At 47.8% G+C, this 23,986-nt stretch overlaps 2 protein-coding genes across 8 annotated transcripts in view; one reads left to right on the top strand and one right to left on the bottom strand.

The window, feature by feature from the left end:
- Positions 1-3,264: 3,264 nt before the first annotated feature.
- LOC122440284 (general transcription factor IIF subunit 1-like) lies at positions 3,265-5,926 on the bottom strand. Its single transcript, XM_043466348.1, is given in 6 exon segments — positions 3,265-3,766; positions 3,853-3,926; positions 4,022-4,203; positions 4,289-4,493; positions 4,496-4,623; positions 5,081-5,926. Coding segments are annotated over 6 exon segments (1,551 nt in total). The 5' UTR covers positions 5,581-5,926; the 3' UTR covers positions 3,265-3,304.
- An 11,019-nt stretch (positions 5,927-16,945) lies between these two features.
- RFX2 (regulatory factor X2) overlaps positions 16,946-23,986 on the top strand; it is a 90,140-nt gene continuing 83,099 nt past the window's right edge. For 6 of the 7 annotated variants that reach the window (XM_043466334.1, XM_043466333.1, XM_043466332.1 and 3 more), the window contains exon 1: positions 16,951-17,077. The gene's annotated coding sequence lies outside the window, so the exon portion shown is untranslated. Of the gene's footprint in view, positions 17,078-23,986 lie in introns of all 7 variants that reach the window. The other variant, XM_043466336.1, reaches the window with a different exon arrangement.

The raw sequence follows: 23,986 nt of genomic DNA, 5'->3' as shown, positions 1-23,986 counted from the left end.
CAACAATCCCCACTTCATCATATCTACTTCCTTATGTAATCATCTCCCCACAAGTATGGGCTGGACTTACTGACACCCTTCTTTCAATGACATCAGAGCTGATGAGGGACTTCCCTGGTGGTCCAGTGCCTAGGACTCCACGCTCCCAGTGCAGGGGGACCAGGTTCAAGCCCCGGTCAGGGAACTAGATTCCACATGCTGCAACTAAGATCAAAGATCCCACATCCACAATGAAGGTCAAAGATCCTCTGTGCTGCAGCTAAGACCTGCAGCAGCCAAATAAATTTTAAAAAAATTTAAGCTAAAAAAAAGAAGAATTGATGAGATGTTGTCACTGCTGAGCTTAAGTGACAAAAGACAGTGGCTTCTGTCTCAAGTGCATGGGGGTGGCCAACTGCCTGGTCCCTCATGTCACGTCGAAAGGACACACAAGCTGCTTGTTAAACAGTCCATGGGGTGAAGAACAGAAGTCTCCAGCCAGTAGCCCTCGAGGAGCTGAGACCTGCTAATGACTACATGAGTGAGCTTAGAGGCGCTGTCTGATGGGTGTAGTTTCAGTGTTTCAAAATGAATAAGTTCCAGAGATCTACTGAACAATGTGGTACCTGCAGTTAACAATTCTCTGTCATAAGCTTGAAATTTTGTCAGGAGGATATATCTCATATTAAGTGTTTTTACCACAAGTTTAGAAAGAAAAGGAAGAGAGAAAGGAAGGAAGAAGGAAAAGAAGAAGAAAGAAAGGAAGAACAAAGTGGGTGGGAGGAAGGAAAGAAAGAGGGGGGAGGGAAGCAAGGAAGGGAAAAAGAGAGTAAGACTCTTTCTCCACTCGAGTCTTCAGATAAGAGCAGCCAACAACTTGCCCACAACCTTCTGAGAGACTGTGAACTAGAACCACCCAGCGAAGCTGCATCCAGGTTCCTGACCTACAGTAACTATCTGAGATCATGAATGTTTGTCATTTTAGGCTGCTAAATATGGGGATGATTTGCTGTGCAGCAAGAGATAACTCATATGTAACATGTTGGACCAATAATACGAGTTATGGTGAAGAGGAATTGAGAATATATTGACAAATGGTAGGGAATTACCTGGCACATCATAAGCACTCAGTAAATGTTTATGTATTTACTTTAAAAGGTAATACGTGTGTAAGTTTATCCCCCTTTGAAACAAATATCCCCCTTTAAAAACACTGTCAACAGAGTTCAATGTTCTGTGTTTACGTTTTTGTCATTTAATGTGTAGATCACAGCCATTCTCCAACATCTGCCCATACTGCTGCATCTCATCCTTTTTCATGGCTGTATAATGGTCTACTGCTTAGCTGAATGCTACTTCAAGACTTGTCTTTGGAATCATTCAGTGCTGAGGTTTTAAACTCTGGTTCTAGGAGACCAAGTGTTCTCTGGTGCCCCCTGCCTTGAATTAAAATTGCTCCCCTTTCACCAGTCTAACCCCAGACCCAGACACCTAATCCTGCGTTTACGCCACACTTCACCAAGTCTTCCGTGAGAACAGATCTGCAGCTTCATTGTGGAATTGTTTGTGGCAAAGAAGTTCATTTCAGAGCCACCTCCTTGGAAATGCTGTACTGTGCCCACTCAGTTGTGTCTGACTTTACAACCCTACGGACCAAAGCCCCCAGGCTCCTCTGTTCATGGGATTCTCCAGGCAAGAATACTGCAGTGGGTTGCCATTTCCTCCTCTGAGGGATCTTCCTGACCCAAGGATTGAACCCATGTCTCTTGCATCTCCTGCATTAGCAGGCAAAATTTTTTACCACTGCACAACCTGGGAAGCCCTCCTTGGCAATATACCAGAACAGTTCTTTTTTCCCTTTCTTTTGATTTTACTTTTTTAATTGAAGTATTAATATAATTTATTTACAATTAGTGTGTTCAGCGGAACAGCAAAGTGATTCAGCTATACATTTGTGTATTTCCAGATTCTTTTCCCTTAGAGTAGGTTATTGTAAAATATTGTGTAGTTCTCTGTGCTATACAGTAGGTCCTTATTGGTCATCCATTTTAAATGTAGTAATGTATATATGATGGGCTTCCTTGGTGGCTTAATAGTAAAGAATCCGCCTGCAATGCAGAAGACACAGGAGATGCAGGTTTGATCTCTGGGTCGGGAAGATCCCCTGGAGGAGGTCATGGCAACCCACTCTAGCATTCTCGCCGGGGTAATCGCATGGACAGAGGAGCCCGATGAGCTGCAGTCCATGGGGTCGCAAAGAGTCAGACATGACTGAAGCAACTGAGCATGCATGTACACAGTGTGTGTATGTTAATAGCAGCCTGTTAATTTATCTCTCCCCTCACCAGGACAATTCCTAATAGTAAATTGCATTTCCCAAGGTGAGGGGTGTTAGTCGATATTATGAGGGGAAAATAGGTCACTTGGTTTAATAGGTTTGGAAAATACCAGTTAGATAGAATTAACCTTTTTACTAATGTTTCTGTTTGTTTTGTGTGGTTTTTTTGTTGTTTTCTTTTTTTTCTAATAATAATGAAAGCTCTTGTGCACATTCAGGATCCCTAGCACTTTCCAGAGCTCATCCCACTGAATCCTCATGACACTCTCACGACGTAGGTCTTCATTGGAAATCTTTCTCTACAAAAGAGCAAACTAGGGTTTACAGAGCTATGTGATTTGCCCTCGAGCATGCAGCTAATGTCCAGAACTTTGAATGGTTCCAAAGATTGGAATCATAACTAGGATGCAGTTGCAGGACTTCTCAGGGCCTTTAGTAAGCTGCTGGACCCTGGGCTCTTTTGACCACAGAGCCCGTTCTTCACAGCAGATATGTCTATAGCAAGACTCCTTCAGGACAGGGTAGCGGGCACTCAATATCAGCCCATCTGCACCCCAGCCTACACCTACAACAGCTAGAGTGACCAACCGTCCAATTTGTTCAGGGTCGAGGTGGTCCTTGCCATGTAGAACTTTCAGGTTTAAAAAGTTGTTTTTTAATTATTATTCAGATGTAATTCACATGTCATGAAATTCATCATAGTAAAATGGATAACTCACTGATTTCCAGCATATTCAAAATGTGGTGCAAGCATCCCCTTTGTTTAATTCAAGAACGTTTCTGCCTGCCACCATGAAACCCGCACGGGGGGTGGGGGAGTGGGGGGGGTCTCAAGAGGGAGGGGATATGTGTATACATATAGTTGATGCATGATGTTCAGCAGAAACTCACAACATTGTAAAACAATTATACTCCAATAATTAAAAAATTAAACTTATTTTATTTTATTTTTTTGTGGAAAACAGAGCCTGTTTATTGGGGGCAGCATCACTCCTTGAGGGAGAAATGCATCTTGTCGTTGATCATCTTGCCCTCAGGGTTCAGGCGCTTCAGGATCTGAGCCAGCACATTCACTGTCTGCTCGCTGCTCAGCCCCGTCTTCTTGGTCTGGAACTTTTTCCGCAGGTCCTTGGTGGTCATGGGCTTCCGAGTCAGGTAGCGGCGCACAGCGTTTTCGGTCACTTGAACGTCGATGCTGCTGGGGGTTGACTTCCCAGACTGGGGCTGAGGAGTGGATTTCCCGGACAAGCTCTGGGGCCCAGTGTCCAGTCGTAGCCGCTTGGCTGCTGGTGTTTCGCTGGGGCGCTTCCCCTGCTCCAGCTTGCTGGCAGCTGCCCGGAGGGTGGAAGAAGCACTGCCCGCCTCAGTGCTGGGCGTGCCTGGTCGGCTGTTACCCCGGGAACTGCCCCCTGATGGCTTCCGCTCCCTTTTGGGGGGCGTCTTCTTTTTCTGTGGAGATTGGGGCTGAGCACGCATGTCGGGAGAGGGCCCCCCCACCGTCCGCCCTGGCCGGCCCTGCCGTGGCGGGGCCTTACCGCCATGAAGAGTGCCGAGGAGGCTTCGCTGTCAATGTCACTCTCCTCCGAGCTGTCGGACTCCTCGCTGCTGTCTGCAAGGGGCCAGAGGAGGGGGCGTCAGGACTGGAGACCCCTGAGCCAGCCCTCGGCCCTGTCCCAGACCAGGGGCTCAGAGGGGCCAACCCACCTTTCCTCCGCTTCTTCTCCTGCGGCGTGGGCGCCTTCTTCTCCTCCTCCTCCTCCTTGTCCTCCTCGGGCGGCTTTTCCTCCTCGCTCTCTTCACTGCTCTCACTCTGCTCGTCCACGCCCTTGGGACCCTCCTCCTGCTGGGTGACCTTGGGCTTGCCCTCCAGCTCATCCTGGGAGCTGCTGTAAGACAGAGAGCGGGCAGAGGGTGAGTGAGCGCGTCCGCAGGCCGGCCCAGGGTCTCACACCCGCCTCCCGCCTGCCTCACCTGGAGCCGTCGGACATGTAGTCCACCTCCTGGCCCTCGAAGTCCCCGTCATCACTGTCCTCAAAGGCCTCATCATCTGAGCCCTTCTTCTTCTTTTTCCGGCCCCCCTTGCTGGGCGGTGCCTTCTTCTTGGCCTTGGGGGCTCTGCCACCCTCCTCGCCGCTGGCCTCGCTGTCATCGGACGACATCTCCAGGTCGTCCTCAGGTCGTGGATGCGCAGCTCGCTGGCCTTCTTGCGGCTGCGCTTCTCCTTCTCCTCATCCTCCTCGTCCTGGTCCTGGTCTTTCAGTCGCCGCTGCTGCATGATGCTGAAGTGGTTCAGGACCTTGTTTCTCCTGTGGGGCGGGGGGCAGTGTTACAGCAGGGGCTGGCAGCGGGCCTGGCTCGGGAGACCCCCTCTGGGAGTGGGCCTCATCCACTGGTGCCTCCCTGCACTTCCACCACGTGTGCCCCGGAGGAGAGCCACAGACACAACTTAGGTGATGAGAGGGACGACCTGACCCTACACGTGGGGACACAGGCACGTGGCAGAAAGACCCTGAGCTCACACAGGGAGAGCTGGCCCTCCTTTGGTTCCCTGTCTTCCCAGAGTCCCTCAGGAGAAGGTCTCATGTGATGCTGACGCCCTAGCACTGGATCCACCTCCCTGCTGTCTCCAGTCCATCTGCCCCCTGGACTGGGTGCTCCTGAGCGGTGGAGAGATCTGGCTTGCTCACCGCTGAGTCCCCAGCTCCCAGCCAGGCACAACGTCAGGGGTTGCAGCCCTTTTCCAGGCATGGCCCCGTCACTCACCTCTCCCACTCCTCCTCGGCCTCCTCGGCCGTGAGCGTGCGGTGCTTGGCCAGCGGCGTGAAGTTATACCAGTTGTGCACAGGGAAGGCCTCGAAAGCCCCATCAGGGCACTGGGTAAAGATGTAGTAGGAGGTGTTTTCTGTCACGCCGCCCTTCTTTATGCCCTTGAACCTGCGGCCCGATTTGCCGTTGACCCGCAGCAGCCAGGGCTGGTCCTCTGGCCGGAACTCCTTGAGGACGATGCCATACTTCTTCCTCCGCGCCTCCTCCCGGAGCTTGCTGTTGAACTCGCTGCCGGCGCCCGACTCAGGCATCTCCTCCTCTTGGTAAATCTTCTTGTTGCTCAGGTCTCGTTCCAGCCGGGCCTGATTCCAAGTAGAAAAGAGGTTGACTTTATCGGCTGCATTGAAAGCCATGATATTGTATTTTTTGGTGGTATTTTTGGGAACTCGGACGACATACTCAGTGACATTCTGGCTGCTGGGGCCGAGGGCCGCCATGGGCGATGGGCGATGGGCGATTGACCCGGGTCCGGCCAGAGCCTCTTTCTTTACGCCTCCCACGGGGTGCGCGTCCCTTGGTCCCGCGGAGGCTGCCCTCGAAGTGTCGGGTCTCTGGCCTCGATCGCGGATCCTAAGCCCGGGATACAATCGATCCTGGGAAAAGCTATCCCGAGGCCGAGCTGGGTCGGCGATCAGCTTGAGACCGCCTGTGCCAAGTCTGCGCCTGCGCAGCCGCCTAAACCGGAATCGAAATCCTCCTGCAGGCCTAGTCGAAGTAACCTACTCCGAACTGAAGGCAGCGCCTTCTCATATATAGTGCCTGCTAGATATATATATATGGCACGATAATCCCATCAAGCCGATAACCCCATCATGTGGATAACCCAATCGGGTGGTGTGGGGACGCCCCCAGTGACCAAACTTAATTTATTTTAAAGGCTACGCATGAATCCTAGAGGAACCCTTCCAGGTTCATTGTTCAGTTGCTAAGTTGTGTCTGAGTCTTTGAGACCCCATGGACTGCAGCATGCAATGCTTCCCTGTCCTTCACCATCTCCCGACGTTTGTTCAAACTCATGTCCATTGAGTCAGTGATGCCATCCAACCATTTCATCCTCTGTGGCCCCCTTCTCCTCTTGCCCTCAATCTTTCCCAGCAACGGGGTCTTTTCCAATGAGTTGGTTCTTCGCAACAGGTGACCGAAGTATTGGAGCTTCAGCTTCAGCATCAGTCCTTCCAGTGAATATTCAAAGTTGATTTCCTTTAGGATTGACTGGTTTAATCTCCCTTCTATATCTTTCCTGGATTAGAATCAGAGGCTTAAACGCCTTCATACATGCACAGAATTGCATTCTTTTTTTCACCTGCGTTTTCCTAATGGAAGCATTCTGTGAGGTTTCTGCCCATCTTGCCTCAAGAGATTTCAGGCAACAAAGGAATTGAAAGCAGGGTCTTGATGAGATATTTGCACATCCTTGCTCATTAGCAGGCCTGAGTCATAGGTGGAAGACACTCAAGTGTTTGTTGATGGATGAAAGGATAAAATGTTCCACACAATGGAACATTATTCAGCCTTTAAAAGGAAGGAGATTCTGACACACACTGCAGCATGGATAAACCTCAAGGACATGATGCTCAGTGAAATGAGCCAGTTACCAAACGAGATATACTGTCTGATTCCACTTATGCGAGGTCCCTGAGGGAGTCAGATCCACAGAGACAGGAAGTAGATGAAGGTTCTTAAAGTTATGGAGATGGGTGGTGGAGAATTGCATAAAAATATGAACTTCATTCTTACAAGTGGTTTATGTATATTTTTTCTCAAACTAAAAAAAGAAAAATTTGAGATAGATTGGGCAAGAAATTGTCACCTATAGGCCTGGTATTCCACCATCCATGTATTCAACAGTGATTTACTGAGGAACAGCTGTGTTCCAAGCCCAATTCTAGACCAAGGTTTCTCAACCTCGGCGCTGCTGCCTTTGGGACCAGATCATTCTCTGTGGTGCCACCCTGCGCATTGTAGGGGTGCAGCTTGCCCTGCTTCTACCCGCCAAATGCCGGTCGCGCTCCCTCCCCCAGTTGTGACATCGTAAATGTCTCCAGTGTCCCATGGGGGGCAGAATCATCCCAGATGAGGACCCCTGGGTTAGGGAGTTCCATGGACCTTCCCCCACAAGATAATCTGTGTTCTGTGACCATCTGACCTCTGGATGTCCTAGAATGCTGCACGCATTTCAGTACACAAACTGAATGGAGAGGGAGAGAGGAGGTAATTCACAGATGCTGGGAGTGGGTGGTGGGTGGCACCCAGGTTTACAGGGTTTAACCCATTGAGAGTTCATTCTGCTGCACGGTGCAGACCAGGATCAGACTCAGTCCTTTCCCCTCGTACTTAATGGCAGGTTTCTTAGTCGGGCCGTTGATGGCATCTGAGGCCAGATAAATTCTCTCTCGTGGGGGCCTTTCTGCGCACTGTTTGGGTTGTTGAGCCGCCTTCCTCCTCTCTTCTCTATATACTCGATGCCAACGGCACCCCCTAGCGGTGACCGCCAAAATGTCCCCGGACATTGCCAAAAGTCCCCTGTGGGGCAGTCACTGTTGATTAAAAAAAAATCTATGCTTTAAAAAAAATATATATATATATATGTTTATTTATTTATTTACTTATCGGGTCTTATCTGAAGCACGCAGGATCTTTCATATTTTGGGGGGTGTGCCGGATCTTCGTTGCTGTGCACGAGCTTCCTCTAGTTGGAGCGAGCGGGCGCCACTCTCTAGCTGTGGAGTGCAGGCTTCTCCTGTTGCAGAGCACGGGCTCTAGGCGTGCGGGCTTCAGTAGTTGTGGCGCACCCAGTCGGTTACTCCGGGTCATGTGTTAGTTCATCGACCAGGGATGGAACCTGGGCCCCCTGCATTGGGAGCTCGTAGTCTTAGCCACTGGACCGCCAGGAAAGAGCCCCCACCCCCACCCCACCCCCCAAAGCTCTGATTTAGAGGACAGGATTGAGAGTAGATAGAAGAGGTCCCTGATCTAAGGGAATTCATTTAGACTAGAGGACACAGGGAGAGGCAACACATGGACAAGCAAATCAAACAGGGCTGGAAACTGCAGTTTCAGCTGCAGCCCGAAGACACGAAGGTTCTGGAATTCTCCAGGGAGGCGCCAGCCCAACGGGCATGTTTTCAGAGGAAATAACTGAGAAAGAGGATCCCAACTCTACAGGCTGGTCACCAACCCAGAGGGTACAGAAGGGCAAGAGCAGACGCTGGAAGAGAACTTTTATTTATTTTTAATTTCTATTTTATATTGGAGATCCCCTGGAGGAGGAAATGGCAGCCCGCTCCAGTATTCTTGCCTGAAAATTTCCATAGACAGAGGAGCCTGGCGGGCCACAGCCCATAGGGTCGCAAAGAATCAGACACAACCGGGGGGCTGCGCACACACATACACAGAGGAGATTAACAATGTGATGACCGCTTCAGGGGTACAGCAAAGTGAGTCAGTGATACATACACATGCATCTATTCTTTTTCAAATTATTCTCCTATTTAGGTTATTACAGGATGTTGAGCAGAGTTCGCTGTGCTATACAGTAGGTGGCAGAGGATAAGATGGTTAGGTAGCATCACTGATTCAATGGACGTGAATTTGAGCAAACTCGGGGAGATAGTGGAGGGCAGAGAAGCAGTCCCTGGAGTTGCAAAGAGTTGGACAAGGCTTAGCAACGGAACAACAGCCACAACAATAAGTCCTTGTTGGCTATTATTTCAAACGCAGTAGTGTGTACTTGACATCTGAAACTCCCAATCTGTCCCTCTCCCGCTTCACCCTTGGTAAGCATAAGTTCATTCTCTAAGTCTGAGTCTCTTTTTGTTTTGTAAATGAATTCATTTTTATCATTATTTTTAGATTCCACATATAAGGGATATCATACAATATTTGACTTGATTCCCTTAGTTTGACTCTTTCCAGGTCCATTGATGTTGCTGCAAATGGCATTACTTAACTTTTTAAAAGGATGTCTTGGGCAAAAAATATCCAGGTGCCGAGGGCTGGGTGCGCAGAGGGCTCTGGTTACCCCTCTCTGGCATGGAGAATGGTGGTCAGTGGGCGTGCTTGAAGGGCATGTCTGGGCTCCAGGGAGAACCCCTGGGAGCAGGGAGTGGGTGATGCTGCTCTGCCAGGGAGGCGTGCTGGACCGGTGTCCGCTTCCTGGCAGAAGCTGCAGGGCAAGAGGTGGGCTGGTTATTTTGGCAGCTGAGCCAAGGCAACTTGCTGCTAAATCAGGATGGGCTAGCAAACAGCGGGTTTGTTTGGGAAGAGGTGTGCATTTCTCAGGAACTAGATGAGCTCAAAGAGCTGGCATGGGGGAACGTTAGATCTTGTCCCGGAGGCTTCCCTCCACGGAGTTTCAGCAGGCTATGGGGCCTGAATTCCTAGGGACCAGGGAAAGAGGAAGGGGAGGTCAGTGTTGCGAGTTTGGTGGGGTAAAGGGAAAGATAGGTGGTAGCCCACCCACCAAGATGGGGCAGGGTCGGTGGCTTGTATCCAGGGGAACTTGACGAGATCTCTTGTACCTGATTTATTGCTGTGCTGTTGCCATCTTGAAGTTCGTAGTAACTTTCGAACAAGCAGCCTTTTACAGGCTGACAGGGGCTGGTGGAGCTCAGTTATTTTATCTCCAGAGACTTTAGACTTCTCCCAGGAGCTAATAAGCCAACCAGTGCCATTTGTTGGTGAGACCTATTCTTTCCCTATTAATCTTGGCATGCTTGTCAAAAGATCAATTGATCATAAGTGTGCAAGTTTATTTCTGGACTCTCAGTACAGTTCCACTTATCTACATGTTTAGCTTTATGCCAATACCACAACTGTAGCTTTGTAGTAAGTTTTAAAATTTGGAAGTGTAAGTCTTCTGACTTTGTTCTTCTTTTTCAAGACTGTTTGGGTTATTCTGGGTTTCTTGCATTGCTTTATGAAATTTAGATGAGCTTCTAAATTTCTACAACAACAACAAAACCCAGCTGGATTTTGAGAGAGATTACATTCAGTGTGTAGATCAGTTTGGAGCATGGTACCATCTTAACATGAAATCTTCTGATCCATGAACATGGGATATCCTTTATGTGGTTCTTTAATTTCTTTCAATGCTGTTGTGTTTTTTGGATTTTGGTTTTTGTTTTGTTTTTAGTTATCATTGTATAAGTCTTGGCTTCTTTGGTTAAATTCATTCCTAAGTCTTTTGTTCTTTTTGGTGTTATTATAAATCAAATTCTTATGCAGGAGATGCGAATTCGATCCCTGGGTCAGAAAGATCCCCTGGAGGAGGGCACAGCAACCCACTCTAGTATTCTTGCTGGGAAATCCTATGGACGGAGGGGCCTGGCAGGCTACAGTCTGTAGGGTCACCAAGAGTCGGACAAACTGAAGCGACTGAGCATGCACACACAATGGGCTCCTGGGGATTTCTGCACACAAGATTGTGTCATCTGCAAAAAGGGATAGTTTTCTTGCTTTGTTTCCAATCTGGGTGCCTTTTATATTTTTTTTTTCTTGCCTAATTTACCCTGGCTATCTCATCCAGCACAATGTTGAATAGAAATGTTGAGAGAAGATATCCTTGTCTTGTTCCTGATGTTATGGGGAAAGCATTTGACTTTTCACCATTAAGTATTATTATCTGTGGCATTTTTTGCATGTCTTTTATCAGCTTGAGGGTCTCCTCTATTTCTAGTTTGTCATGAAAAAGTGTTGGATTTTGTGAAATGCTTTTTCTGAAGCTGTTGGGATGATCATATCATTTTTGTCCTTTATTCTACTAAAATGAATGGTGTTTTTTTTTTTTTTTTAATATTAGGCCAACCAAGCTTGCATTCTTGGGGCAGATTCCACTTGATCATGGTGTATAAATCTTTTTAATATGTTGCCAGATTTGGTTTGCCAGTAGTTTGTTGGGGATTTTTGCATCTGTGTTCATAAGAAATCTTGGTCATGAGTTTTCTTTTCTTGTGGTGTCTTTGTCTGGTTTTGGTATCAGGATAATACTGGCCTCAGAGAATGTTAGAATGGCCTCATGGAGTTTTCTCTCCTCTCATAGTTTTAAGAAAAGTCTGTGAAGGCTAAATGTTTAAATCTTTAGACATTTCGTAGAATTCATCAGTGGAGCCATTGGGCCTGGGTTTTTCTTTGTTTTTGTTTTTTTATTACTAATTCAATTTCTTTACTTGTTCAAGATTCGTTCAGTCTTCTGTTTCTTCTTGAATCAGTTTGGGTAATTTGCATCTTTCTAAGAATATCCCCCATTTCATCCAGGGTATCTATAATTTGTTGACATGCAATTTTTTCATTTTTGTATTTCTGTAATGTTGCTTGTAATGTCCCCTTTTTCATTCCTGATTTTAGTAATTTGAATCTTCTTTTTATCTTGATCAGTCTAGTTAAAGTTTTATCAACCTATTTGATCTTTTCCAAGAAGCTACTTGTGGTTTTAATAATTCTGTCTTGATTTTCTATTCTCAACTTCATTTACTCCCACTCTAATCTTTATTATTTCATTCTTTTGGCTAGCTTTAGTTTCAATTTACTCTTATTTTCCAGTTTCTTAGGGTGGATAGCTAGATTATTGACTGAGGTCCTTCTCTCTCTCTTTTTTTTCTTTAGCATAGATGATTACAGCTATCAATTTTCCTCTACTTTAACTGGATCTCATAAATTTTTGTATGTTGTGTTTCATTTTCAGTCATCTCAAAGTATTTTCTAAGTTCCCTTATGATTTCTTCTTTGAGATAGCAGAGTTTTGCAGCTATTAATTGGGGGAAGAAATACATAAACAGTGCTATAAATATGGCGCCATGTTGAGACAAGTTCAAATTCCCAAAACAAGAGTTATAGCAGAATGAACTGTACAGTGTGTCTCCAGAGCACTGCTGTCCCACTCTAAAACCTTTCCCCTAACCTCCTCACATCCATCAGAATGTTCTCCAAAATGTACACTGAATCCACTGACCCATCTCCACCTCTGCTACCAGGTTCCTAATCCAAGCCACCATGCTTTTAAGTCCAGGGGGACGGTAACAGACCCCCAGGTTCTGTGTCTGTCTTGTCTCCTACAGTCTATTCCCCATGCAGTGAGGTTTTAAAATCACAAACCACAAATTGGAGTAGAGTTAAGTGCCCTGCATACAAACGCAGTCCATTCCAAAAGCGCATTTGCAAGTCCAGTTGTTTCCTATATCCAACAAAGTTAGCCTAGGTACCCAGCTAACACAATTGGCTACATAGTACTGTGCTGTCATAGATTTATAACACGTTTCACACAAATACATAAAAACAAACACAAAAAGTAAAGAAAATATTTTAAATCTTATGGTACAGTACCTTGAAAAGTACAGTCGTACAGTTCAACAGGCATTGAGTGAACAGGCAAGAAGAGTTACTGACTGGAGGAGGTGGGAGATGGGAGAGCTGAAGGATCGTCGTCAATAGGAGATGGAGGGCAGGCTGCGATTTCACGCTTGCCTGATGTTGATGACACAGGTTTTGGTTCCTTGTTGGTTCCACGTTTGCATCTCTGAAAGTTCACAATTTGAATGTTTGTATGTAGAGAACTGACTGTACATCTGCCCCACCCCCACTTAAAACCCTCTGATGGCTTCCAAGTCTGACGAGGGCCATTTTCCATATTCAAAGGTCCGTATAGTCAAAGTTCTGATTTTCCAGTCATGTACTGATGTGAGAGTTGAACCATAAAGAAGGCTGAGCACCGAAGAACTGATATTTTCAAATTGTGGTGCTGGAGAAGACTCTTGAGAGTCCCTTGGACAAAGGAGATCAAACCAGCCAATTGTAAAGGAAATCAACCCTGAATATTCAGTGGAAGGACTAAAGCTGAAGCTCCAGTACTTTGGCTACCTGATGCAAAGAGCCGACTCATTGGAAAAGACCCTGATGCTGGGAAAGATGAAGGCAGGAGAATAAGGGACTGGCAGAGGATAAGATGGTTGGATGGCATCACTGACTTAATGGACATGAGTTTGAGCAAACTCTGGGAGATAGTGAAGCACAGGGAAGCCTGGTGTGCTACAGTCCATGGGGTGGCAAAGAGTAGGACACGACTTAGCAACTCAACAACAAAATGAAATCTTAAGTGAGGTGACCCCCTCCATCCCCTGACTCACCACTCCCACCCACTCGCACCCTCCCCATTTACCCTGCTCCAGCCACACCCAGGGACCTGCTTTTTGTTTCTTCCACCCAAGTTTCCATCCCAGGGATCTTGAATTCCTGAAATGTTCCTTTACTCTTCCTCATTATTCTGACCTGGGCCGAAATGTCACCCCCTCAGAGAGGCTGAGAGTGGCCAACTCTTTCCGCTTTGTCTGGGAATTCCCAAAATTTAGCACTGAAAGCCCCATGTTGTGGGAAACCCCGTAATCATACTATCCTGGTTTGGCCACACTTGAGAGGCCATCCCTGGCTGTTCCATCCAAAACAAGCCCCACCTACTCACCCTGCAAGCTACTACCCTATTGTTTTTTCTGTAAGTGTGGGACTTGTGTCCTTAGAACCTGCAGCCATGCCTGGCAAATAGTAAGCACTTAAGAAATATTTTTGATTAATCATTGAAGGACAGAAATTGATTCCTACAGTCTTAGGTTTAAAATTCCATCACATGGGCTTCCCTGGTGGTCCAGTGGTTAAGAATCTGCTTTGTAATGAAAGGGACACCAGTTTGATCTCTGGTCCGAGACAATCCCACATGCCTCAGAACAACTAAGCCGGTGCACCACAACTGCTGAGCCTGCGCTCTAGAGCCCACGAGCCACAACTACTGTGCTCACGTGCTGCAACTACTGAAGCCTGCGGACCTAGAGCCCATACTTCCCAACAAGAGAGGCCACCACAATGAGAAGCCTCTGCACTGCAAGTAGAGAAAGCCTGAATACAGCAATGAAGATGCAGCATAGCCAAAAAAAAAAAAAAATTCCATCATATGAAACACTGCAAAGAGCAACCCATTAGAACTTGGCGAAATCATCTTATCAAGTCCCCACCAGCATTTTCATTAAAACAAAGTAGAAAAAAAATCAGCATTAACTAAAGCATCATGTCATGAAAATGTTGTTTTCATGATATATGTGTTGGTGTGGACTTGGCCTCTGAGTAAAATATATTTCCTGCTATGCTTTGTGGTCAAAAATGTTTGAAAACTACTCATCTAGTGGTCAAGACTGTGGGATTGGGCATCAGACTGCTGGCGTTGGAAGCTCTTACAAGCTGCTTCATGCAAATTTACTCATTTTTCCCCCGGCCTGTGTTCTCTGATCTGTAAAATGAAGACAGTGCAGTCTCTCTCTCAGGATGAGATTGTGAGTTTTAACTGATGATTGTTTTGTTGATTAGTCATGTCTTACTCTTTTCGACCCCACGGACTGCAGCACCCTAGGCCTCCCTGTCTTTCACTGTCTCCCAAAGTTTGTTCAAATTCATGTCCATTGAGTCAGTGATGCAATGCAACCACCTCATCCTCTGCCACCCTCTTCTCCTTTTGCCTTCAATCTTTCCTAGCATTAGGGTCTTTTCCAATGAGTCGACTCTTCATATCAGATGGCCAAAGTAGTGGAGCTTCAGCTTCAGCTTCAGCATCAGTCCTGCCAATGAATATTCAGGGTTGATTTCCTTTAAGGTTCACTGGTTTGATCTCCTTGCAGTCCAACAGACTCTCAAGATTCTTCTCCAGCACCACAACTTGAAAGCATTGATTTTTCTTTGTGGTCAAACTGTCACATCCATACATGACTCCTGGAAAAACCATAGCTTTGACTGTAGACTTTTGTTGGCAAAATGATGTCTCTGCTTTTTAATACACTGTCTTAACTGAGTTAGTATATGAACAATGCTTAAGGGTACTTTCTGGCATATAAGGACAGTTTAGTCAGTATTGACTAATATGATTGTCCAATGAATGAATGAAATCTAACCTTCCCTTAAATTGCCCTGCCTGCCTTTTCTCAAAACAAGCTTTTTCTCCTAGAATTCCAGCCCCTTCTTCCAAATAACTATTTATGTTTACCTTTTTTTAGTGTCAATCACCCCCCCAAAAAAAAACCGAAACTCTACCAGGGTGTCTTGTTTGTCCCATTCAAAAGTTGAACCTCCTGGGACTTCCTAGCAGTCCAGTGGTTAAGTTTTCGCACTCCCAAGGCGGGTGGGGGGCATGGGTTCAATCTGTGGTTGCGGATCTAGTATCTCTTATGCCAAGCAGCGATGCCAAAAAAAATTGAACCTACTACCTGGGGGTAGGGAGAAGGGGGAAAGGTTGGCAAACATTTTCTGTGAAGTTATCAAATAGTAAATATTTTAGACTTTGCTTATGTCATCCCATCTTAGTGCAAATACTCAAGTGTCTGGTACCCAACTCTGTGGGACAACTTTCCGTGTCCTGAGGACAGGTTTCATGGAAGACAATTTTTTCCTCAGACTGGGAGGGGAGGGATGGTTTCCGGATGATTCAAGCGCACTACATTCATGGTGCACTTTATTTCTATTATTATTAGGCCAGCTCCACCTCAGATCATCAGGGGATAGATCCCCAAGGTTGGGGACCCCTCGCTTAAGCAAATAGGGAAGCTGTGTACTGATAAAACTTTATAGACACGGGGCTGGTGGAGTTTGCCCTACAGGTCTTAATCTGTTAACCCTTAAAGGAGTTGAAAATACTGGATTCAGTAAAATAAAATAGACTTTCATATAGTTTCCACGTGCTACCAAAGATCCTTTTAATTTTTTTTACCACTTCAGTTCAGTTCAGTCACTCAGTTGTGTCCGACTCTTTGCGACCCCATGAATCGCAGCACGCCAGGCCTCCCTGTCCATCACAAACTCCGGAGTTTACTCAAACTCATGCCCATCGAGTCGGTGATGCCATCCAGCCATCTCATCCTCTGTCGTCCCCTTCACCTCCTGCCCCCAATCCCTCCCAGCATCAGGGTCTTTTCCAATGAGTCAACTCTTCGCATGAGGTGGCCAAAGTATTGGGAGTTTCAGCTTCAGCATCAGTCCTTCCAATGAACACCCAGGACTGATCTCCTTCAGGATGGACTGGTTGAATCTCCTTGCAGTCCAAGGGACTCTCAACAGTCTTCTCCAACACCATTAGTTCAAAAGCATCAATTTTTCGGCGCTCAGCTTTCTTCACAGCCCAACTCTCACATCCATACATGACCACTGGAAAAACCATAGTCTTGACCAGACGGACCTTTGTTGGCAAAGTAATGTCTCTGCTTTTTAATATGCTATCTAGGTTGGTCATAACTTTCCTTCCAAGGAGTAAGCGTCTTTTAATTTCATGGCTGCAGTCATCATCTGCAGTGATTTTTACCACTTAAATGTATATTAAAATTCCCAGCTCGTGGGCCATGAATATAAGTCATCTGGCTTGCGGATCGGATTCTGCTGACAGACTGTACCAGGACGCCCGGCAGTAGGCGTCTGGGTCCCCAAAATTCGGCCTTCCGGGAGCTGCGCCACCAGCACCGCGCCCGCGCGCGCCTCCGGCTTTCCAACCCTCCTTCGGAGCGCGCGCCTCCCGCCAAGCCCCGCCCCTCTTCTCGGCGGTTGGTCGAGCTGCGCCCTCTTCATGCCCGCTGACAGGCACTGCACACAGCCAATGGTGAGCCTCAAAGTCTTGCGCCCCGCCCTCATTGCGCCCGTTGGAGGCGGCCGTGGGCGGGCCGTTGAGGGGGTGGGGCGCGGAGCCTGGTAACCGTTGCCGATAACAACGCCCCGCCCCGTCGCGGCAGGAGGGCAGGCGGCGCGAGGCAGGCAGGCGGGCGGGCGCCGGGAGCCGGAGGAGGAGCGGCCGCCGCCGCCACCGCCGCCGCCATAGAGACTGTAGCCGTGGAGACTGTTACTTACCAACGGGGACCAACACGCAGCAGCCGCCACCGCCGCCGCGGGAGCCGTTGCCCGAACTCCCGGCCCGAACTCCAGGTGACCGATGCGACCGCCCCGGGCTCTGCCCGGCCAGAGAGTGCGGGGGGCGGCGGGGATCCCGATCGGGGGTAGAGGGGCGGGCAGCGCAGTCCCTGCCGTTCACCCCAAACGTCCGAGATGGCGCGCCCGCGGGACCTCCCTCCTCACCCCCAATCCCGAAGTCGCAGCTGAGTTTGGGGTGCCTGGGGGGGTCCCCTTTTTCCTTTTAACCAAAGTCAGGGAGAGGTGAGGACCCATCGTCTCACTTTTTTCAAAACTTTCTGAGTTGGGGGCTCCAGGGGAGCTGTCTTTGACTGTCACCCTCAAACTCCCCGAGTTGGGGGCGCCCTGAGAACCCCTCTCAAACTTTTACCTTCAAACCCCCTGAATGTGGGACTCGTGGGGAACTCCTTCTCACTCTGACTCCCCAAATCTTTAAGCTGGGGAGGACCCTTGTCTCACTCTTTCCCTCAAACCCCGAATTGGGGGACGCCTCGGCAACGCCTGTCGAACTCTGACATTTAAACTCCTTGAACTGAAGGCGCCTGGGAGCTCTTCCTGTTAATTCCCCAAATTTTTGAAATTGGGGCGCCCGGAGTCACTTCTCTCACTCCTAAACTCAAATCGCTGAATTGAGAAGGTCTAAAGCATTCGTTCTCACCTCGTTTCGACCTCGCCTCCAAATTCTGAATTTGAGGGTTCTCTGTAACCCTATCCTCACTTTTAAAACCCGAAGTCGGTGCACTGGTCTAGAGGAAGGACCGCTCCCCTCTTCGCTTTTTGACCACAAACTCCCGAGAATCGGGCTTCCCGGAGACCCGTTTCTCACCTTTTCACCAGAAAGTTTCTCGGGTTTAGGGCTCCTCGGACACTTCTCGGCTCTCTCTCCTGGTAACCCCGCATTCCACAGTTTGGGGGATCCTGGATCCGCTGGTCCCTCCTCGCCCCTCAGGACACCCCTGTGCACAGCCGCAGCTCCCATGTTAGGACTGATCGAGAAGCAAGAAAAGTTTCACCGAAAGGATTGTTTTTTAAATAATTATTTTGTAAAGGGTTTGTGGCCCAAACTGCTCGGTGGCATTTTCTCCGGGGGTTGTTCGAGTGCTTGGGTGTGTGTGTGTGTCTGTGATAATCCATCCCCCACCCCGACCCCCCTCCCCCGAGTCTCTTCCCCAATCCCGACCTCCCAACCCCCGCCGCCAAATGCTCTTTGATTCTTTTTTCCTCCCCTCCGGGACATGCCAGCGGCGCTCCCTCCAGCTTCGTCCCCGTTGGTTTTTCTAGCTGCCGTGCTCGGAAAAGTTGGGTTTCCGATCCTAGTGGCTATTTACAGGGCCCCCGGGGCCCAACAGCCCCTGCCATTCTGGCGGCGGCGGCGGCGGCGGGGGTGGTTCATCGTCCTAATTTTAACCTCCTGGTTGCCCCGCAGGAATGAGGGAGAAGGGCAGCGTGCCGCACGCAAGTCCAGGGCTGCCTTTCCGCAGAGAGCTCATTCCTCGGCTTCTGGGTGTTTTAATTATGCGCCGCCCTCCGCCTCCCCGATCCCCCCCACCCCCACCCCGCAGTCCCCACCATACAGTTATTTTCTTACTCTGTGCCTCTGTGCATTTAACTGTCAGTGCAGGCTGTCATGAGATTCCCCCCCTCCCAATCAGCTTTATCTCTGCAGATCCAAAATATCAAACCTTATGCAAGGCTCTCCATGTCAACGAAGACTTATCCAACATTATAGTCCAATAATAATAGTAATAACAACAACAGAAAACATTAGCAATAACAATTTTCTTTGTTGCCCACAGGTATTGGCAACACATTTTTATCTTGTTGCTTCATAATCTGAAACATTTATTTATTTGCTTATATGAAGACCCTTACCCTCTGTGCTTGGGAGTACCAGGGGCTGGTTACCTGTTCTCTCTCCCACTCCAGTTTAAAGTCTTGGACTGACTCTAAAATAATCTTAGAAATGGCTACTCATCTACTCTGGCCAGAGAAAAAGTGCATATGGGACCCCCACCCCAGGAAAGGAATTTGATTTCCTTAATTACTGCTGCTAATTTTGCCAACAGGCTAAGTAGAGTATGGGAGGGGACTGGGTAGTCTTTTTTTTTTTTTTTAATTTTCATAATATATGATGGAAAAGATAACTGATTCCCAGATCCTGTGATATTGCAACTGATTTGGGTCAGGAAATGAGTTCAGAAACACTTTGCCCCTGTGATCCAAGCCATGACTTATTTAACCCTGAAGGTATGTTCCTTTCATCTCAGATAAACCTCTGAGATGCTGAGAAGGAGAGTTCAGGAGGAGAGGGACAGAGTTACTGGTGACACCCAGTAAGAGAACAATTCCTTTGAAATTCAGCTGATACGTGCTTTCTGAGGGCTGGATACATATCACCTTAATATTTTTCTTTTAACCATGTTGATCACTGAAGCACTGCCAGGATGGAGCTAGTCACCAGAAATAACACACGCCAGGGTCTTATCTGGCTCTCATTCTTTAGATCTAATTTGTAAATTCAGATTTGAATTAAAATTAATTAATATGAATTTATATTTGATGAATTGAACTTTCATTAATCATAGAATTGAGTCAACATTTTGAATGTACAGTTTTGGTAGTCGCATGTGGTGGTTTTGCTCATAAAATTCCAGGGCCAGGAGGAACCATATCTTATGGTACATTTGGCTCTTTTTAGTTAATGCAGGTTGTTCACTGATTTATTTATTTTTAAAATATTTATTTATTTTTCTGGCTGTGTCAGGTCTTGGTTGTGGCATGCGGGATCTTAGTTCCCTGACCAGGGATCGAACCCAGGTGCCCTGCATTGGGAGTGTGAAGTCTTAGCCACCAGACTGCCAGGGAAGTCCCAACCACTTATTTAATCCCAACCACTTATTTAAATGACGTGCTGCCCGCTACACACCTACATATTTGTAAAATGTAAATGTTTTTTCAAAGCATGGGATGTTCTCAGAGAAACTCTCCCTCATCAGATCCTCACTGAACCCAAGATGAGCCAAGGAATTCTTATCAGAAAAGGCAAACAAAGAGGGAGAATTTGAGAGGAAGACCCAGAATTAAGGGGATAAGGAGTGGGGGCAGAGGATGACGGGAAGGGCTGGGGAGAGCCCACCAAGTGGGTTGGCTGCTAGGGCTGGTAAAATTGGCGACCCTGAGAGGCAGTTTAAGGGCAAGGGCTTATAGTCCCCCAATCTGTTCCTCTGAAGACTCCCAGCTCCCTTAGTGAGTATCAGCCAGCTTCTCCCGGCTGCTCAGGCTAATACTTAGAAGTCATCCTCCAGCCCTCTGTGTGTGTGTGTGTGTCTCTGTCTTTCTATCTCTCTCTCCCTCAAGCCATCAGCAAAAGACCTAAAATCTGACCCCGCCTTGCTACCTCCACCATCAGCCCCTGGTCTAAGCCTCCAGCACCTCATGCCCAGATGCTTCCAGCCGTTCACCAAGGGTTGTAACATGTCCTGTTGTGTATTCCTCAGCTCAGAACCCACCCACGGCTCCAATCTCACTTGGAGCAAAAACAGAAGTCCATCCCCCAACTGGGGCCCCCAGCCCAGTCCCCCTTTAGACTAATCTCCAATCCCATGTGCCTGCCTTCAACGTCACTGGCCTTCCCAGAGTACCTCAAACCCTTTGCCTGGAAAGTTCTTGGTCCAGGCATCTGTGGACTTCCTCCCTCACAGCCTTCAAGCCTTTTCTCAAACTCACCTTCCTAGGCCATTGACTTGCAAGTGATGGTATCCTTGTCCCCTCCCTCCCGGACTTTCTCTCTCCTTCACATTTATCACTAACACCCCATATATTACATAGATTGATTTTATGATTGCTGTTCCCTCGTTAGAACGTCAGCTCCATGCCAAGATGCTCTGGGTGTTTTATGAACTTCTGTATCTCCCGGGCTGAGAATCATTCTGGCACTGAGTGGGCGCTTGATAAATATTTGTTAAGTGAATAAGTAAATGATCTCCCATGCACCTAATGGGAAAGCTGATGTGAAAATGAAGAGCTGCTCTGTAACTACTGTGTCTTGCCTTCTATGTGACTCAGTACAGCTCAGACTGGATGAATGAAGTTGGTGGGAAGAGGGAAGGAAAAGTATGAGTCCCAACCCTGGGTGCTGCACATGTGGGCTCTGGGCCTGGCAGAGAAGGGGGTTAGCATTTATTAGCTGAGTGACTTCAGGTAAGGTTTGGCATAGGTGAAAGAGGTAATCACTTACATATTTTTTAAAAATATTTTTGTAATGTAGACTGTTTTTAAAGTCTTTGTTGAATTTGTTACAAAATTGCTTCTGTTTTATGTTTTGGTCTTTTGACCCCGTGCAGCGTGTGGGATCTTAGCTCCCCAACCAGGAATCGAACCCACACCCCCTGTATTGCAAGGCAAAATCTCAACCACTGGTCCACCAGGGAAGTCCCCACTTTATGGTTTTGATATTAGAAATAATATAACTGTGTAGCCCAAGGCCTGGCACAGAATAGTGTATGACAGAGTAGCTATTATTATTGCTGTTGTTATTTTTATTATTAGAACAAAACAAAGAAGCAGTGTGGCCTGCCTGGGATGGATTTTTCAGTTTGGTTTCCTGACCACCAAGTGCTGAGGAGACATTCAGTAAATACATCTTGCTCTATTGAGTGGGTGAGCTTTACACGGTCTGTTTTAAGTTGGGAAATACCCTTCAATTGCGTAGAAATTCTCTGGTACAGATATGGCGTCTGCAAGCGTGAAGCTCTAGGCAAAACTAAATGTCACCAGAAAAGTAGCTCACATCTTGGTTGGGGTATCGGTTCATCTGAAATTACTCCCCAAACATCACACTTTTGGATGGGTTTTGCCAAGCAGCCAGCTCAGCCGGCAGAACCTCCAGATGAGAATGTTTAAAAACTGGTTTCCCCTCTCTGTTATCGCTGGCGCTTAGGTGCCAATCAGGTCGAAATCTGGAAATCAGCTGCTCAGTGGTAAGAACCGGCCTGGTGTTTGTGCCAGGACTTGAGTTGGGCCCTCAGGAGCAGACTGCCTGGCCTTACTCCTTGTTACGCCTTGCTTCTTTTTTTCCTGAAATGCATTCCTATTTTATGATACATAGGTTTTGTATGTTTCAAAGCAGGGTTTTGTGCCCTGGCAACCTCATTTTTAATTCTGGTCAATTCTATGACTTTCCAAGAAATATAGTTGACTTCCCAAGCCTATCGATGATATATATAGCAACTGGATTTCAGACCCTGTGAATTAGATTATACCTGCCACATGCCGTGTTTAAAAATGGAAAGAAAAAAAAAAAAAACCTTATAAAGCCATTAAAAGCCTAGAACTTACTTGTTATGGCCAAATATAGTGATGATTTGTCATTTACTGTGTAATGAAGCCCAAAATATGCTATATAATGTGAGCCTGTTTCTACTAAGATCTCTGCAGTTACTTTGAGTAACTGAGTGAGTGAGTGTGTGTGTGTGTGTGTGCATGTGCATGTATGTGTGTGTGTGTGTGTGTGTGTAAGAACTGGGCTATGGTATCCAGGGAAGCTCTTCAGGAGATGATGGTTGAGCTGAGACTGAACTATAAGAGGGAGCAGCCCTGTGCAGTTCACAGGGAGAGCCTTTGGGGGGGGGAGCAGCAGGTGCAAAGGTCCTGTGGCAGGGGGAACGTGAGGGCAGAGAAACGTGGCTGTGTGGCTAATGACTGGTGAGCAAAAGGAGGAGACACAGAGGGCTTCAGGGGCCATAGGGAGCAGTCTGGCTGCTATTCTAAGTATAAATTAGGTCTCAGGAGATTTAACCTCCTCCTGTAGCTGTCAGAGCCTTGGTGTCTAGTCGTTCACTGGAAGACCTCCTTTCTAGACCTCTGCCATTTCTTCATCTCTCATTCATTTGTTGCATTTGTTCATTGCTCTCTGAGTCAAACACTATCCTGTGAGGTTACAGAGACTAAGACCAACTAGGAGAGGGCAACAGCTTCAGAGCAAGGATGGGCTGGAGGTCTCTCCAGGGCCCAGCAGGTACACAGAGGAGGCAGTCACTCACTTGGAGGGGCCACAAAAGGTGTCCAGGAGAAGGTGGGCTGGAGTGGAGCTTTAATGTGCAGGCAGACAGGTGGGGAGAGCTGTGGCGCAACTGTGTTTTCTGGAAGCTGAACACAGGGAATGGGGGAGACCAGGCTGGAGAGGAAAGCAGGTGTCGGCAACCATGGCCTGTTTCTGGAAGTGAAGGCTCGCTGCGACACGGCCACACTCATCCACCTACGTAGTCTCTGGTTGCCCTTTAGAGGCCACGGCGGGTTGGACTATTTGCAATGGGCACAGAATGTGAAACTCAAAGCCTAACATATTTACTGTCTGGGCTTTTACGGGACAATTTGCCTACTTCTGACTGGATGAGTGGGACTTGTCTGATGCCAGGCCGAGAGGTTTACTGGGGAAGCTCTTTGCAATCCATTGGGATTTTGGCAGGTGGAGTGGAAGGTGTGGCCTCTGGAGGCTGGTGATGGAGAATTATGGCTGGTGTGGTCCAAGCCCGGGGTGACAGGGGCCTGGCCGACTATACCAGCCAGGGATGCTTGGGGAGACAGGGGTGCAGGGTTCTGGGGGCTCCGAGGGCCCAGTGACTTCTTGTGGGACAAAGAACTGGGAGAAGTCCAGTCTGACTTTGGGGATCAGACAGAACAGCCCACTTCAGTGAGTCAGGGGTCCCAGGAAATGCTAGTGGGGAGGAGGGTAAGGAGTTGAGGCATGGGCGTGGCTGGCTTGAGACTCATGGGGCCATTGGAAAGCAGGCAGTTTTCCACCAGGCTACTGGATTTTGGGGTCCAGAGATGGAGAGGGAGGCAGTCCAGGCTGGAGGTCAGGATCTGGGTGCTGTCAGCACGTCATTGGTCATTTCAGTCATGAAAACAGATGTGCTCACTCAG

Source organism: Cervus canadensis, chromosome 4 (assembly GCF_019320065.1).
Source record: "Cervus canadensis isolate Bull #8, Minnesota chromosome 4, ASM1932006v1, whole genome shotgun sequence".
In the NCBI taxonomy this organism is placed as follows: Eukaryota; Metazoa; Chordata; class Mammalia; order Artiodactyla; family Cervidae; genus Cervus; species Cervus canadensis.
Note: the sequence above shows the minus strand (reverse complement) of the source record. Positions and strands in the feature narration are given on the sequence as shown.